Consider the following 16,807-nt stretch of genomic DNA (forward strand, 5'->3'; position numbering starts at 1 on the left):
TTGTGCTCGGGCAGCTGCAGAGGAAGGACCGCAACGGCTGTGAACAGACTTTTACTGTTTTATTTCCCCGTTTCTAGACTTTTTGAAGTTATGAGTGTAACCCAAAACAACCATATGCAACTTCAATGAACATTCCTGTGGTTCGTAAAGTAAGACATCTCTGGTTAAGTTCTTACAGGACACTCTGCAGTGGGTGAGTTACCAGTTGAGTCCCAGAGTCCAGTTTTAAGTAATTTTTACACCACAAATGTAATCTAAAATACAATAAATAGTGTATTCATTTATATTTACTCCAAAATCCAGCATACAGGTGTTGTGCAGGTGGTGAACAAATGTAAAGTCATAGAAACGGAAATGTTTATATGCTCCAAGCACAGATTTATAACATATAATAACTAAAAATCATCTTCAGTTCCCTTGTTTGAACCTTTTTCTCATCTTTGTTGACTATTTGCATAAAACATGATGTTCCAGTTGTTTTTACCTCCTTGTTCTCCTTTTACTTGTTTCTTGCATGGATTCTCTTCACTTCATAGTTTACATTCTCCTCCCACTCAAAAACACACCGTTTTCTCCAACAGTGATTGTGATGTACCACATGATCAGAGCTGATACTGATACAGGGTGTGCTCAGTATCACCTCTGTTTGGGTCCAAAGGAGACCCGACTCAACCCAGATAGACTGAGTAGAATGTGGATGTGGTCCGACTCGGGTACGAGGTTGGGTCAGTTCCTCAGAACTGAGTGGACCCGTGAAAACCTATACTTTAGGGACATTCATGACCAACAAGTGCAGGTGTGCAGACTTTGCATAAAGACGGCACATTTTCAGAGAGGTTCCTTGAGTTTAAATGTTTTAAGTGTGGCAAGACAGAGCATTACGCATGTGAGTGTGTGGATAGGAGAGTGACAGAGGGAGAAGATAAGAAAGAGAGTGGATGAGAGGATGGAGACGAGAGGAGAAAGGGAGATTGGATGGTGGAACAGGATAAAGAGGATGATAACATGGAGGAAGGACGGCAATGAAGAGGATGAGATGGAGCAGGCAGGAGGAGGTGAGGAGGGCAAGGAAGGAAATGATGATGGAGAGGATGAGAGTGCTGGAGTAAAGTAAAAGGACTGTGGAGTAAAAGAACCAAGACTGTGGAGTAGAAAAATGAGGAGGGAGGTGGAGAGAGAAGTAAGATCAAGAAGAGCAAAGATGATATGCCAGAGACTGAATGCTAAAAGAAAGGCAGAAAAAGACGGAATGGGAAAAATAGAGAGGGCTGTGGTCTGGTATGTAATTTTTGTTTAAAAATTCTTGGTTTAAACTAGGGGTGATGCAATATACTGGTATTGACAATAACCGTGATATTTAAAAAATGAAATGCTGATATCATGTTCATAATACACATATGATAATATTGAGAAAATATCCAGCGCCTCTTAAAACCCCTTAACGTTCTCATGGCCTGTCCATGGGCCGTCACACTGTTAACTACAAAACTATGCTATGTACACAACTCCTGTCTATAAGTAGGTACTCATGCGACACATCTTTGGAAAGCTAAGATTCTTGTGATTCGATTGATGCAAACCATTTCAAGATACAATCACAACAGCAAGTACAATCAACGCCTCTGTCAGGCCACCAACAAACAAACAATTACAAAATTCACATGATTCACCTATGAAGACTCATATTGCTCCACTGACTGATACAACTCGGAGACAAGACAAAAACGGTCTTGTTACATTGGCAAGGGTCCAGTCGATCCAATCCAGTAAAATATTTAGTCCAAAACATATTATTACATCAGTAAATATCCACGAACGGCTGTTGCATCATTTCAAATTAGCCAGCAGATATCCTAATCCTCCAACGTATTCTTCGTCATAAACCACGTTAGCATGTAAACATTGGCCACAGTTTGGTATTAAAATGGCGGCTGCACTCTGACCTTTCAATTGACACATCACTTGACCCAATAGAAGCTTCCATGTCCTGTCCACAACCTACAATAGCCAACAAGAGTCCACATTGAAAGGAGGTACCTGCCCCCCTTCTTTCGTGTAAAAACCGAGCCAACAGGAACAGATTCTGCTGATGACTGGCACTTCAAATAGCCAATGAAATTCCGAAAATAACCATATGCTTTATTGCTTTTTATAAAGCCAGAACATGGAAATTATGTAAATATAAATAGTTTGCTGTGATTTACTTTTTATATGAACTGCTCTTCCACCATAGCACTTGTGTATGCTTCAGTTACTCTGAGGCAGGGGTTATTTGTTGTCTCCTTTTTTTGGAAGACACCTGGGTCATTCTCATGAAATCATTAAAATACCATGGCAAATATGAAACATGTAATTTAGTAATATAACAAAATATCATAATAAAGACAGTAGTGTTCTCTACCTTTCACAAAGAATAATTTTAACATTTGAATCAATTATTTTTGTATTTTATTGCTTTTTCTGCTGAAAGTCTTATTACCACAATGCGTCCAGCTGTCGGAATGTATGTTGTAATTTAACCAGAGTAAAATGAAAATATTAAAAAAATAATAAATGGATGTTCTACTAGATGTTTTCAAATGACAGTAACATTACTAGCTGAATATTTGTGTATAATAATAATGAAAAAATGATGAAAAAATTAAGTGTCCATGACTGGTGTTCTCATCCTCTGCAACATTTTTGGAGGACTGTTTACACACACACCCACAAAGATTTTAAAATAAAGTTTGATTTTGAATGAAGTAACACATCTGCCAGTATCTTCAAGATGGCTACAAGGTTAGCTGATCTCTTTATATTGCTCTAGTTAAAAGTTAAACATTCTCTTGTCTGACTGCTAACACGACAGTACTGATTATCATTACCGATACAGATAGTTTTCCATATTTAGAAAAAAGTTTGATTCAAAATGTTTTTGTGAATATATACTTATATACTTCATTATGTCTAATTATATACATTGAGTAAAAAATTGCATTAGTCATCATGGCTTCTCTTTTGTTAGCAAAACACCCTTCTCACTTACCGCTACAATTTAAGGCCAGTTGTGGTAGAGAGAATTTCTGTTTCGGTAATGAGAATTTGATCATACAGACTATATTTTCAAATATATGTTATGAACTATCAATTTATAGCTTGTTTACTAACTTTTGATAATTTGCTTTATGTCCTGTTTCATTGCAGACAGTCAGCAAGTGACAAAAAGAAAGCTTTGGCGAAAGCTAGGCTGAAAAAATTCAGAGAAAAAGTTTACAGCAACCCAGAACTGCTGGAAGAATACAGAAGGAAGGAGAGAGAGAGGTTAGGGGTTGGAAAGGTCACAGCAAGAGTTATAATAGGAAGTCAATACCCCACAGTGTTATGAAGTCTACACATGCATGTGCACACGTCCACCACACACACACACACACACACACGTATGCCCACATGCTCTAACACACAATAAGTAAGCCATTTAGTTTGTACTGTAGGATGTCCACATACAGTCTGTAAGCCATTCAGCCCCTACTGTAGGATACTCTCTCTCTCTCTCTCTCTCTCTCTCTCTCTCTCTCTCACACACACACACACACGGCCAGTAAGACATTCAGTCTCTACTATAAGATGTGTCCATAACAGTTAGATTTCTCCCATATTTTGATAAATGCTCATTTCATGTCATGCTTCCTTCCCATTTTCAGATATCAAAAATGAAAGCAAAATGGTCAAATCAAGAAAACGTAAGATTTGACAAAGAAGCAACATGAAAAGAAGAAAAAACAACTCAAAAAGGTACTACAGGAGAAAGATACGGCTGAAAAGCTGTATTGGACATAACACTGTCAAGCAAGGAAGATGATACACTTAAAGATGTTCAAGCAGCAAATGAAGAAGTTATTTAAAGTCTTCAAGAAGACACAGCCTCCCCAAGAGAACATTCATTTTCACCTCAGCAGGTAAATGTCCTTGCCATCAACTCAACTTCTAAAAGAAAAGAGACATCTATACAGACACCAGGACCAATGAAGGCATCTATCCCAAAGGCGTTACCCAAAAAAAGGAACAGAAGAAAGAAAACACAGCAAAAATTGGTCAAAGTTGCGCTACACAGAAGAGAAGCTTCTGGAGAGGACCAAAGAGATGGTCAACCTAAAGAAAAGACTGAAAAGACTTGAGATGGTGGCCAAGATGAAGCAAGTAATTGTCAACATTGAAGGCAGAGAGGTCCAGAAGAAAAATACAAAGAGAGGTCATCAGAGAACATTACTCAATATCAGCCAGAGAAGACTAACGTGCACACTTGTGATCTGCTTCCTTTATTGAGATGATGTCTCCACTGCAATAAATGGAAAATCCGGAGAAGTTCGGAAAAAAGGCCAAATATTCCGTAAGAGAGCCTTAACGGACACTATGGCAAATCTCCAAAGATTTCTGCCTGAGAATCCCAGGCACAACCTTTCCAAGGCTCAATTCTTTAAACTTAAGCCATTTTGGATTGGCCAGTGAAGAGTCACAGACAGAGAAACATGTGCTCGCAAAACGCATGAAAACTTTGGCTTGAAGATAAAGAAGCTGCACCATCCCCAAGCGACACTGTACAGGCCAGTATGTGTAGTGACGATGACATGTCTTGCATGTACAAGACATGCAGCAATTGCAAGTATAAGACATTTCACACAACACTGGATCATCATAATATGGGAGGAGTGGGTCGCTAAATCTGTACCAATAAAGAAATGCAAAGATGCATTCACTGACGAGAATGAAGTGAGGAATGTGTTTCTTGAGAAAAGGCATACCACCAAAAGCTGTTGGATCTCAGAAGGGACCACCTCTCAAATTTCTCCAGACACATTTATAATATCAAGCACCAGTCTGAAAGACTGAGGAGATAAAGAGAGCCCCAGACACAGCATGATGTAATGGTTCACATAGACTACAGTGGGAACTATGCTTGCAAATACACCAGGGAAATGAAAGAAACTCACTTTGGAGGTGGCAACCAGCAAATAACCCTACATACTGGAGTTATCTATCTCAGTGGGGGCAGGGTGGAGTCATTTGCATCGCTGTCAGCCTGTTCTCAGCTGGCCCACATCTCAATATCGCAATAGAACCAAGTTTTACCTAGCCTCATCAGTGCCGTTCAAGCGAGTATTTAAACATGTAACGTCCCATGGAAAGAGTGCTCCTGATGGAGTAAACCTGGCTGACAGAATTGTGTCCTATGGTACCAGCATACCAGATGCCGACACCCTCTTTGAGCAGCTGAATCTCAATTCATCTGCGAGGCTCTTCAAAATAACAGAGGAAGACATCAAAACAAGTGACGAATTAGTACCGCTGTACCTGAAGGCAGTGCCTGGGACAATGAAAATTCATCAGGTGAGTCAGTTAAAAACAACATATTCAAACTAAATGTCAATAGGCTCAAGTAACTATACCTAAAAAGAGAAAAATGTACCTTATACTTAGCTAGAGGAAATACCCTGTAAACTGTAAGTAAGAGATGGTTTAAAACTGAAGTAAATTGAGTATTGAAATGTAGTTAATTACTGTTCATGTTATGAATGTATAATGGATGTTACTAAAAAGAGAGAAACTTATATACTTACCTGAAGGAAATATTCTACCAACTCTAAAAGAGAGATGGCTTAAGATTGACAGATACTGGATCATGGGATTCTAGAAGTTTCGTCAGTATTTGATGCGAGTGTAAAGATCTGTACATACAAAACAGCCCTTCAATAATAGTATTCTTTATACAGGCATTAGATGTTGCACCATGCTAATGAGTCCTGAGCTACTAGCTACTACGTCCATAAACTTCACATACATTTTTAAGCTAGTAGTGCTGTGTCACAAACTCACCAGCACAGCTGATGGAGGAGTGGAAACTGAGATATACTCTCAACTGAAGGGAAAGTGGTTAAGTTTTGCTGTGTATGGTGGGTGCCGGGTAACGACAGAGTGGAGAAGGGTTTGGGTTTTTCAGTGTGTGTGCGTGTGTAACTTGTCCCACAGTCTCAGAGTTCAGTTCACTCGGTAAAGGGTCTGTTTTTCCCCCCCCCATAACCCCTAATCAGTTCAGTTCAATCCAGTTTCACAAACATAAAAGAAAGACAGCTCAAAACTTCGCTCCGGGTTTTCAATCCCCCCCACAAAACAAAACAAACCAACAACTCTAGCAAAGCAACACAGTACATAAAACAAACCCAGCAGAAATGTCAGATATGTCGGACCACCATGTTTAGCTATATATCTTCAAACATTACAGTTACGGCTGAAAATGACAACAGAACAAAACAAGTTTCTCTGCAGTTCATATGAACCACCAGTCGTCTACCCAGAAGCAACTGTTGTTAGTGTGACATCATGGTCTATAGTTCTAATCAATGGCGGAGTAACATTTTTAGTGATGAGGCTTTTTTCATTTGAGCATGGCTAGGTGTGCTAGCATGCACATTCTAAATGTCTAGCTGACCAATCAGATTACTTGGTCGGAACTATTTATTGTATAATTTGGCTTTGAGTATGTTATACTATTATCAAATAATGGATGATGCGTATGTCTGAGATTAATGTCTCAGTTGAATTTCATCAAAAATTACAATTTTTCTCTTTAAGCTGATATCAACAAAACCAGGCGTTATCCACACCTGATAAGTGTCCTGCTTTTGTGATTTTGCCTGTGGATGCTTCAGTCCAAAACAATTTGACTTCGGAGACAATGTGGAGTCAGAAAAGGAGAATGCTGGACCAGTTTTGGAAGTGGGAAAGTGGGTCCTTGTACAATATGACGGAGAACTGTTCCCTGGCACCATCACACAGGTATGTAGAAATATCTGGTGATATGGACACTTTATGTTGTTGATGATAAATCCTAAGTCCTATTATATATTTTGTTATTTTATTATTTTATTGTACTTTCTTTCCAGATTGTCAATGGTCAATATGAGGTCGACACCATGAGCTGTGCTGGAGCAAACACATTTTTCATTCCATCCATCAGGTACTACTTTGACAACATAAAAGCCATCATCCCAGAGCCACACTGTCACATTCTCGGCTCGACACATCTGTGTGTTGCCTGAGATCTGGGCAAAGTAAACAAACAAACGTGTGTAAAACACTGAAACTGGAAGGAGAAATTGAGAGGGAAATGTATATGAGACACAACTAATCAACATTGGGGGAAAAAACAGTACCTGTTCCCAAATTAACTGGACTGCTTCCATGAATTAGAAGTGTATGGCGTGCACAGTATAGTATATGCATTTATATTTGTTTGATATTTTAGCTGTGTGCAAATTGTACACGTCTGTTCTTGTTAGCATGGTTATTCAGAATTAATGTATCCCCATGTGACAAGTATTGACAAATCAGAATGTAGTATTTGCCTAAGGTAATTTTTCAGTCCCATGGTAAAATGGGTTGTGTGTTTTTAGCATATGTTCTAATGTTGCCCTGTTTAGCCCTGTTCTAATGTTTTTGTATGTGTTTTATGCGTTCTCTGTTTTTAGCCTATGTATGTTATGTACTTTTAAAGCACTACAAAATGAAATTGATTGGATTTGAATCCATGATTATGCCAATGTTATCTCATTTATTATCTACATTTAATTTTATAATGTTTTAACCATAACTCAGTCTTGCTATATTTATTATCATTACCGAAATCATCAACCTAATTTCTGAAACCTTTCTATCATTGCTGCAACAGGTGTTCATTACATGTTAATTAAATGAATGGAAAAATAGTAGATTGCTTTCAAATGCATATTCAGAATCTATACACGTTCTCTCAGGTTTGTCACATCATTTTGAAAATATGTCAGGTTTCAATGAAATATTAAAAATATTAGGTTTTAGATTGTGGAAGGTGTGGTAATGAGAGAAATAAGTCAAAATCAAATAAAAATGTTAATTTAAAAATATATTTTATTTCAGAGTTTCAAGTAACTGTGCATGACTGTTAATTCTTACTGTTAATTTTTAAAAATGTGAAAATGTATTAGCTTCCTAATGGTCTTCAGACCGTTGCGGTAATGAGTTTTTTAAGGACTTGTTTCGGAAAATATGTTCAAAAAGGTGTTAAATTGTCAGTAAATGTTTTTAAATTAACACTCACAAACAATTCAGACCTTGTCATTAATGCCTAAAAAGCAAATTTGCTGATGCAAGTCTTTTTAAAGATTTCATGTTTCAAATCTTTGAAACCAAGATTTCGTGAGAGTCACCCAACTAGACATATTCATTTTCTGTGGTATTGTTATTAAATTTGAACTTGGACAAGGTAAGGCTCCATTCTGTGGTCCCATTGTGTTTTACAGCTAATAAGTCACAGCTATAGGTCATCTGCAGGCATCTGTTTTTAAAAAAATATTCAGGCAGAAAAAACAACCTTATACTTCAGTGTGTTAAAACTCCTTTCAAACCTTGTACAGTTATGGTTACCAACTCTCTCTCCACCTCCCTACACTCATATTTTGAGTATAATTCATTTGCCAGAAAAGAGGCAAAAAACACATTAAACAAAGTTAAAGATGATTTGACTGATAGCATTATTTATCTATTTTTTTTATTTCCCTTTTGATATCGTGATAATATCGTTATCATGAATTCTTTTGGCCACGATAATCATGTTGTGAAAATCTGATATTGTGACAGTCCTAGTGTAAACATTTATTTTCTTTGGTTTGCTCTCATGGCCACTGTAACTTCTGTAAATGTAAATGGGTTAAGGAATAGAAGGAAGGTGAAAGAGTTGCTGTTTACATATCGGAGTGAGATTTGACCAAGTGTAGCATAGTACATAGCGTTTGTAGGAATATGGAAATTATATGGTTGAGAAGATGTAGTGCCAAAGGAAAGGGCTGTCTGATGGCAAGGTAAAGCGGTGAAAATATTCTAAATATAGCATACACTTAAACTGATCTTGTGTTTTTTAGGTGGGCCTTTTGTTAAGGTGACTAAAATACGTCCCGTCCACAAAAGTACATTGTTTAGCTTCTGTGCCTGTACTCCTGTCTGCTTCTCCAAACTGGGAACGTGCCGACCCAAATCTACTGCAGGTAATATACTGAATATGGATAAGTACCTTATACAACACCACTTCAAAAAATATAAACTAACCTTTTTATCTTAATCTTAATGTGTTTTATGACCATTCTATATTTTTGACAGGCCCTTATATCGATTAGCAAAGTCTTGGAAAGTTAAAAATTCAGTGAGTATTACATAAATGAAAAACATATTCAATGCCTTTTTTTTTTAAACCAATCGTAGTCATAAGATAATACAAATTTTAGACCTCCACATTTTTCCAATAACTAACTGGGGCTATGCTACCATGGGGCACTGTCTTTCAAATAGTGTATGATCCAATTGTTTGGAAAAACAAGGCTGATAGTGTTGAAATCTACATTGTGCATACCACCATTTCTTGTGATTGACTTCCTTTTCATATATTTAGTGTGAATGCTGAAAGCTGAAAGCATTCACACTAAATAAGTGCTAAACATATTAAAACATTGTACCTCTAGCGCCACCTTGTGGTCAGTTATTACACGTTTAGCCTTTTGGCTAATAACTCATGAACCGTAAGACCTATCAAAAAATATTTGGTCAGGACGTTTCTTGGATGATGCTGATTAGATTGATATAGGCCTCGCCCATTTGCGCCTATAAAATTTTTCCACCATTTTGTTTTTTTTTAATAAATATATGTTTTGCCTCTGTTGGCACGTATTTCATGCAATCTTCACCAAACTTGGCGCATACCATATTTAGAGGACCCTGAACACAACTTATTTATTTGTTCTCAGATATCACTTACGGTTTGTCTGTTATTGTTTAGCAAATTTTTGAAGGCGTGGCCTAATGCACTTACTGGTCAATAACTCCTCAATACTGAATCGGATTGTGACCAAATTTGGAAATGTCATACACAAGGTGACCTTACAGACGTGTGTAACATTTCAAAGGGGGAGCTAAAGTAACCTTATAACATGATATTTCAGCAATTCTATTGTCTTTAATGAAATGAAACTTGGTACACAGGTTTTCCATGAGAATCTGCACGACATACTGAATCATGGCACCAATAGCCTCACCTTGTGGTCATAAACAAAACACCGCCATACTACTTATTAACTGCCAAATCTCTTAAATGTAACATGCCATGGTAATTGAATTCTATTTGTACAGATGGGGATCCTGAACAAGTGTTTAGTATTTTCAGCAATGCTTTGCGATTCCTTTCAGTTTTCAGCATTCACACGCATTTTCCGCAGGAAATGCATTTCTAGTCAGTCTTATTTTTCTCCATGAACTTAACTAAAAGTGAGTCGATCTGAGCACAAGTTTTAGCATCTACAAAAAGTGTAAAGCAGGATATGCAAGTCCTGAAAACCCTCTGCTTGGGAGAGCAGAATGTAGCCTTGAATCATTAGATGTTGTAGCAGGTAAATCAGCTGCTGATTTTTCCAATTTAGGTGAAAAGTAGCATTTAATTCTGACAGTTGAGTTTTTGCATGTTGTTATACCTAGATAATTGTATACTATTTACTGATATCTTGTTTTACACATACATTAATTCACACTTATTCAACTTAATTTTAAGATCAGAGCGATCTGCAAGTATCACAGATCTGAGTGTCATGTTCCAAGAACAAATATGTCATCTACTATTGGGCCAATTATTTAACAGTTCTTCCAGGACAGAAGTTTTCTTGTGATTATTGTGGCCAAAAATGCTTGATTTATAACCAAACTTAATTTTTTGAGAAAATGCTTTCCTCGAATATTGCGAAACGATTTGTGATGTTTCACGTGCTGTTTTTGTGGTAAAATTGTGGGAATTGGAAAAATTGCAAGCAAAGAAAAATAATGTGTTTTTTTAAAAAAAACTACTAGCAATGAAGAGTTATATGTAATCACTTCATTTGATTAAAAACAAACAAACCATATTTCAGTGCTAATTTTTAAATTTATTTTCTGAACATGATCATATAACATAAACATAAAAGTTATATGATATAATAATATAATTTATACTATTATATAATATATAATACTGTACTTGAGTTCAATTTATATCCTTGCTGAATGCACACTCCAATGATTGAAGTAATTTGACAACATGGAATGCAACAATTAGTCCAAATCAAATCCAAATCAAAAAAGGTGGCATACATTAACAAAACTGAATCAAAATGAAATGGAAAGAATCCCAGGGGATTCAACAAAAATAAATATAAATAAATATAACAAGCAAACAAAATCTACAGCCTCACAGCAAGCTGCCACCCTTACTCTCTCCACAGCTATAGAGCAGTTTTTGCCTTTTACCTTCTCAGCCTTACCTAAAGCTCCTGACACACCTAAAGACCAGCTGAAACCTTCAAAGACTGGACAGACCACACATTAAGATTGTTTTCGCCAACTGGCACTGATTTTTTAGTCTTTGACAGTGAAGATCATAATCATACAGACAACACACTGAAACACTGCTCTGTAATGACTGGAGTTTTGGTGGGAGATGACCCCATACCAATTATCAAGTGTTTTTGTACCAAAACAAACATAGACGCAACCAGGCACTTGTACTAATACATTCATGATTAATAGGCTGTCCAGTTTGCGCTGAAAAGGCTAAGAAGTCAAATTGCTTTTCCTCCATTTCAGTTGTCCACTGCTCTCTCACACTACAAACCTTTCTGCTCACCATTCCCCCTCTCTCTTTTATTTTCTCACTGGTATGTCTTCCTCACATTTACACACAAGTGACATCATTGGTCGCCGATGTCAGTCGCAAACATCAAACATCAATTATCAATGACTGGCGAAGTGAAGACTTCTTCTGTTTAAAACTATTAAAACCACAAAAATCAGCACAATGCATTTACATTTACTTAGTCTGCTCAAGGTGGAGTCCGTTTGAACTACTTTTAATCTATCATATTGCATCATCATTTTTATTTGATTATCATATGTTTAGTTTGTTTCTCTATGACGTAAAATTGAGTAAATCCCCCCTAAGTGCAGAAGTATACAGTTGCATTAAATGGAAATATTCAAGTAGAGTACAAGTACCTCATAAATGTAATAAAGTGTCATACTTGAATACATGTTTATTTCTTTCTTCTCACCACTTATATTATGGAGGTTGGTGGTTGCCATGGATACAGTCATTTAAATGTTTTCTCTCTGCTTCCCTGACATGAACTGTTCACTGAACCAGCCAGTGAAAAATAACTAAATTCAGTTACTCAAGTGAGGTACCTCTACTTATTATTATTATTTTCATTTTATGCTATTGGTAGATTTAATTTCCATTATTCCATTACATTAGATAGAGAACAGATGCTATCCATCTTCCTTCATCTGAGCAATGTGATTCTAGCAAGGTTCCATCAAAGTTGTGATTAAATAAAATTACAGTAACAGCAGAATAGTTTGAACCATGGCAGATCTGTGGGATGCTTCAGTCAGTTCAGTTTTGCGTTTGTCGTTTGTCAGATCAATATACAGTCAAGACTTTGGAATAGCTAAGCATGAATAGAAATACATTTTTCTACTGTGTGGTGATCGCTCACGTCATCATGTCTTGATGATGTCAGCCTTGATCATGTTATATTGAGTAGGAATCACTGCTGCTTTTTAAAATCTAGTTCACATTTGTCACATTTTTCAGTGGTGCTGAAGTGAATTCCAGATCATTTATCCAGAGGACAAGATATTATTGCACAGACTTTGTATTCAGTTGTTTAAGATAAGCACTTACAATATTGATAATTAATTGATTGCTAATTAAAAAGTAGTGATCAATTATTATTTTAACAACACATACCAGGAATCACTGGTACTAATGGCCCTAATTTGATGACAATCCTTATTTCATAATCTTTGCTTTTTCCCTGACATAAAAACCCAAAAGATTAGATCTGTACACAAACTGGTTATGGTTATTTTGCTGCTTTAAATGGATTTCAACAGAAATTAGCAAAATTACTTACTGTATCTGTTTTCATTATGCACACCTGTGATCTTTCCGTTTGGTAAGACCTGGATGTGGAAGCCGATGCCCACATTACAGTAGAGCCTTCTGAGTCTCTTTATCCCCAGCAGGTATTCTCCATCTCTAGCTGTCACCTCTCTCCTGTCCCAGGAGCTGCTGCTAGCCTGGACCAATGACCTGCTGATGACTGGGAGAGGAGCAAAGGTGCTGCACAGGAGGATCCCATACAGGAGCAGAGGTAGCTTGGACTTTAACGATGACATGCTCTGCTCACCAATCCCAAGAGTCATAAGGTTACACAGCTATTGTACTATTGAGCCCAATTAAATGTTCTTAGTATGCCAAAAAAATTCAGAAAATCTTTCCAGCTTCAGTCTCGCAGAGAAATACCATGAAGCAAATGCCTCATCTTCTGTTTCATGCTGCCACGTATATATATAGCATATTTTGACATCTCTAAAAATCAAACCTGTTAGGGGTCCATTTTGCAGTCCAATTTCCAATGATTTGTCTCCTGCTTCCCAATTTCCCAACTCAGGTAGGCCCAGCAGACAGACAGTAGACTTATATGTGCTTCATATTACATCACACACCACCTGCTGTCTTGTTTGTCTGTGAGTCACAGATGCTGCAGAAGCACACAAACAATGAAATACGTAAAACACATAGTGACAGAAAACAAAGAGGAACACGCAAGTACACAGAAACATAGTGTACTAAATATATTAATGAAGAAATTTGATGGTGAGACAGATATAAAGGGCCCCTGCAGTAATGTTCTCTATATGATCTGAAAATAAATATGTAGTTGGTTCATTTTATATATACAAGGGAAGACCAAACATTTCTGGAATTGTTGAAAAAATTCGTTATAAATCTTTCAGTAGTCCCTTTCTAATAAGATGTGATACACTTTCCCTAGCACTTCTCCCTTTCCTGGAAACATTTCCTGTAGTCATTTTGTGTGTGTGTATGTATGTGTGTGTGTATATATATATATATATATATATATATATATATATATATATATATATATGTGTGTGTGTGTATATGGCAGCTTTAGCTGCACTGTGCCAAGCCGCGATGACATGTGTTTCCACTACGTCCTCACAACAGGGGATAGATGTGCTTGGTGGCAGAGCCAACCACAGCCAATCCATGATGCCTACCTACTTACACCCATCCACCCATGTACGTATGTGCATGGATGTATAAAAACAATTTGAATTAAGTGAAATTAAAGCAGAAAAAGATTTCTTTTCTTTTCTCTCTCCATTCTTCTTTCCATGTGGAATTATTATATTCTTATTGGTTTACTTAAAATCTGATATAAACGGTGATTCATACTCAATCCAGGATTACCAGCAGCTTTCAAACAGCTTCTCCATTACAAAAATGTCATGGATTACACTAAACCAGTCTTCAGCTGTGGGAAGTTGTACAGTCAATCAAGTAGGATGGTATGGTCGATGGTATCAAATGCAGCAGTTAAGTCAAGTTAAGTTAACACTAACTCTATCAACAGACGCTTCAGCGGTAAAACTACCCGGTGTAAAATGTTTACTGCAGAGGTGGGTGTTAATAGTGATCCTCAGCTCTCCTTCAAAATGGCTCTTCACGAAATCAATCCACCTCTTCTTCATCTCATCATTTCCTTTTTATGCCAAGCCGCGATGACATGTGTTTCCACTACGTCCTCACAACAGGGGATAGATGTGCTTGGTGGCAGAGCCAACCACAGCCAATCCATGATGCCTACCTACTTACACCCATCCACCCATGTACGTATGTGCATGGATGTATAAAAACAATTTGAATTAAGTGAAATTAAAGCAGAAAAAGATTTCTTTTCTTTTCTCTCTCCATTCTTCTTTCCATGTGGAATTATTATATTCTTATTGGTTTACTTAAAATCTGATATAAACGGTGATTCATACTCAATCCAGGATTACCAGCAGCTTTCAAACAGCTTCTCCATTACAAAAATGTCATGGATTACACTAAACCAGTCTTCAGCTGTGGGAAGTTGTACAGTCAATCAAGTAGGATGGTATGGTCGATGGTATCAAATGCAGCAGTTAAGTCAAGTAGAATGAGAATGGAGTATTCACCTTTGTCAGCCTGCATGAGAATGTCATTTGTTACTCTTAATAGTGCTGTCTCAGTACTTTGTTTGTGATGAAAGCCGGATTGAAATTTATCAAAGATTTTATGATCCTCAACCAGGTTCAGGAGTTGGTCAGTGACAATTTTTTCAAGGATTTTGGATAGAAGAGGAAGTTCGGCCTCTAACTCTTTAACTGGGCTGGGTTGAGAGAGGGTTTTTTTGAAGGAGAGGCTGGACACTAGTGGTTTTAAAATAATCAGGTACAGAGCCAGAAGAGAGAATAAATAATAATGGAGAGTAGGGTAGGACTTAATACAGGAAGGATGGATTTTAGAAATTTAGTCATATCAAATGAGCTGGAGGAGGGACGCATTTGGGTTACAGTGTTTAAAAGGCACTGAAGGGTAATAAGAGAAAATTCAGACAGTAGAATAGGACAACTGGATGCAGTGGGGGGTAACACAGTAAGGGTAAAATGTGATCTGAGACCATCGATCTTGCCAACAAAGAAAGATAGGAAATTTTCACAATCGGTAGAGGGTGAGGCAGGAATGACAAGAAGAGAGGGATTTACAAGATGATTGACAGAGCTAAACAGAGACCTTGGATTATTTCTATTACTGTTAATTAAATCAGAAAAGTAAGCCGTTTGTGCATCAGGTAAAAACAGGTAAAAAAACTGCTTCAGTGTTTTTACCTGTTTTAGTCACCAGGTTGGTTTGTTCTGGAGAGGGGGAGACCTCTGCGGATAATTAAGCTCCCTGTAAAAACATCCTAAACGATGAACACTGTAGTAATCCTAACCTGGAGAAGGTGGTTAACAATGAAGACAACAACTCCCATAATCCCATGCTACTTCACAACGCCATCAAATTCCGTCTTTTGTTATTGTTTTGATTGAGAGACCCCTAGCAGCAGAAATTACATATTGTGCGTTTAACACTAACTCTATCAACAGACGCTTCAGCGGTAAAACTACCCGGTGTAAAATGTTTACTGCAGAGGTGGGTGTTAATAGTGATCCTCAGCTCTCCTTCAAAATGGCTCTTCACGAAATCAATCCACCTCTTCTTCATCTCATCATTCTTCGGAAATTTAAATAAGGAGACCAAGCTGTTCTGTAAATTCTGGCATCAAGGGAAGATGCATTTGTGGGATGAAGGCATAGTTTAGCAAACTGTAGGCTGTAATAGTGAAGGCTGTTAGAGGGATTCACACATACTCATACTCATCCAGGTAAGTAGTATTTTTTAGTGCTAGTGCAGAGGTTACTGAGTATGGCTCCAGTGTGTCATCTATGACTTCAGGGCTGTCCAAAAAATCCTGAACACAAAAATGGTGAGAAACCGTTTAATGGTCTAACTCCACAATTCAGTACTACATAGTTCATAGTCTTTTCACGTTTTCAGCAATTATTTTCTAACATGATAATGTGTTTAAAAATAAATCTCAGATTTTCCTTTTTATGAACTTTAAGGCTATCTCCATTCCCACCTTTATGAGCAAAGTAACACAGAGTTATTCCAAGAGTTTATGTGCAGTAAGCAAAATGACAATGAGACACCTCAACAATTCTTATACCGAGCCATAGGAATGGTGCATCAGACCAGGGCTTAGGAGCTATCCTTTATCAGTGACAGAACAGCAAATTGAGAGTCATAGGATAAGGTACAAGGACACTGACACCAGCTGAACAC

General features: G+C 37.3%; 1 protein-coding gene and 1 long non-coding RNA gene across 2 annotated transcripts in view; one reads left to right on the forward strand and one right to left on the reverse strand.

Moving 5' to 3' along the window:
- The window catches only part of LOC122990938 (fibroblast growth factor 4-like), a 31,648-nt gene extending 18,355 nt beyond the window's left edge, over positions 1 to 13,293 (reverse strand). Inside the window, exon 1 of the mRNA XM_044364512.1 lies at positions 13,002 to 13,293. Coding sequence (XP_044220447.1) covers positions 13,002 to 13,293 — 292 coding nt within the window. The remainder of the gene's footprint in view (positions 1 to 13,001) is intronic.
- Positions 3,706 to 7,871, forward strand: LOC122991030. Its single transcript, XR_006405514.1, has 3 exons — positions 3,706 to 5,367; positions 6,610 to 6,813; positions 6,921 to 7,871. It is a non-coding gene; the product is annotated as an uncharacterized LOC122991030 (long non-coding RNA).
- Positions 13,294 to 16,807: the final 3,514 nt, after the last annotated feature.

This window comes from Thunnus albacares, chromosome 10 (genome assembly GCF_914725855.1).
Source record: "Thunnus albacares chromosome 10, fThuAlb1.1, whole genome shotgun sequence".
NCBI lineage: Eukaryota > Metazoa > Chordata > Actinopteri > Scombriformes > Scombridae > Thunnus > Thunnus albacares.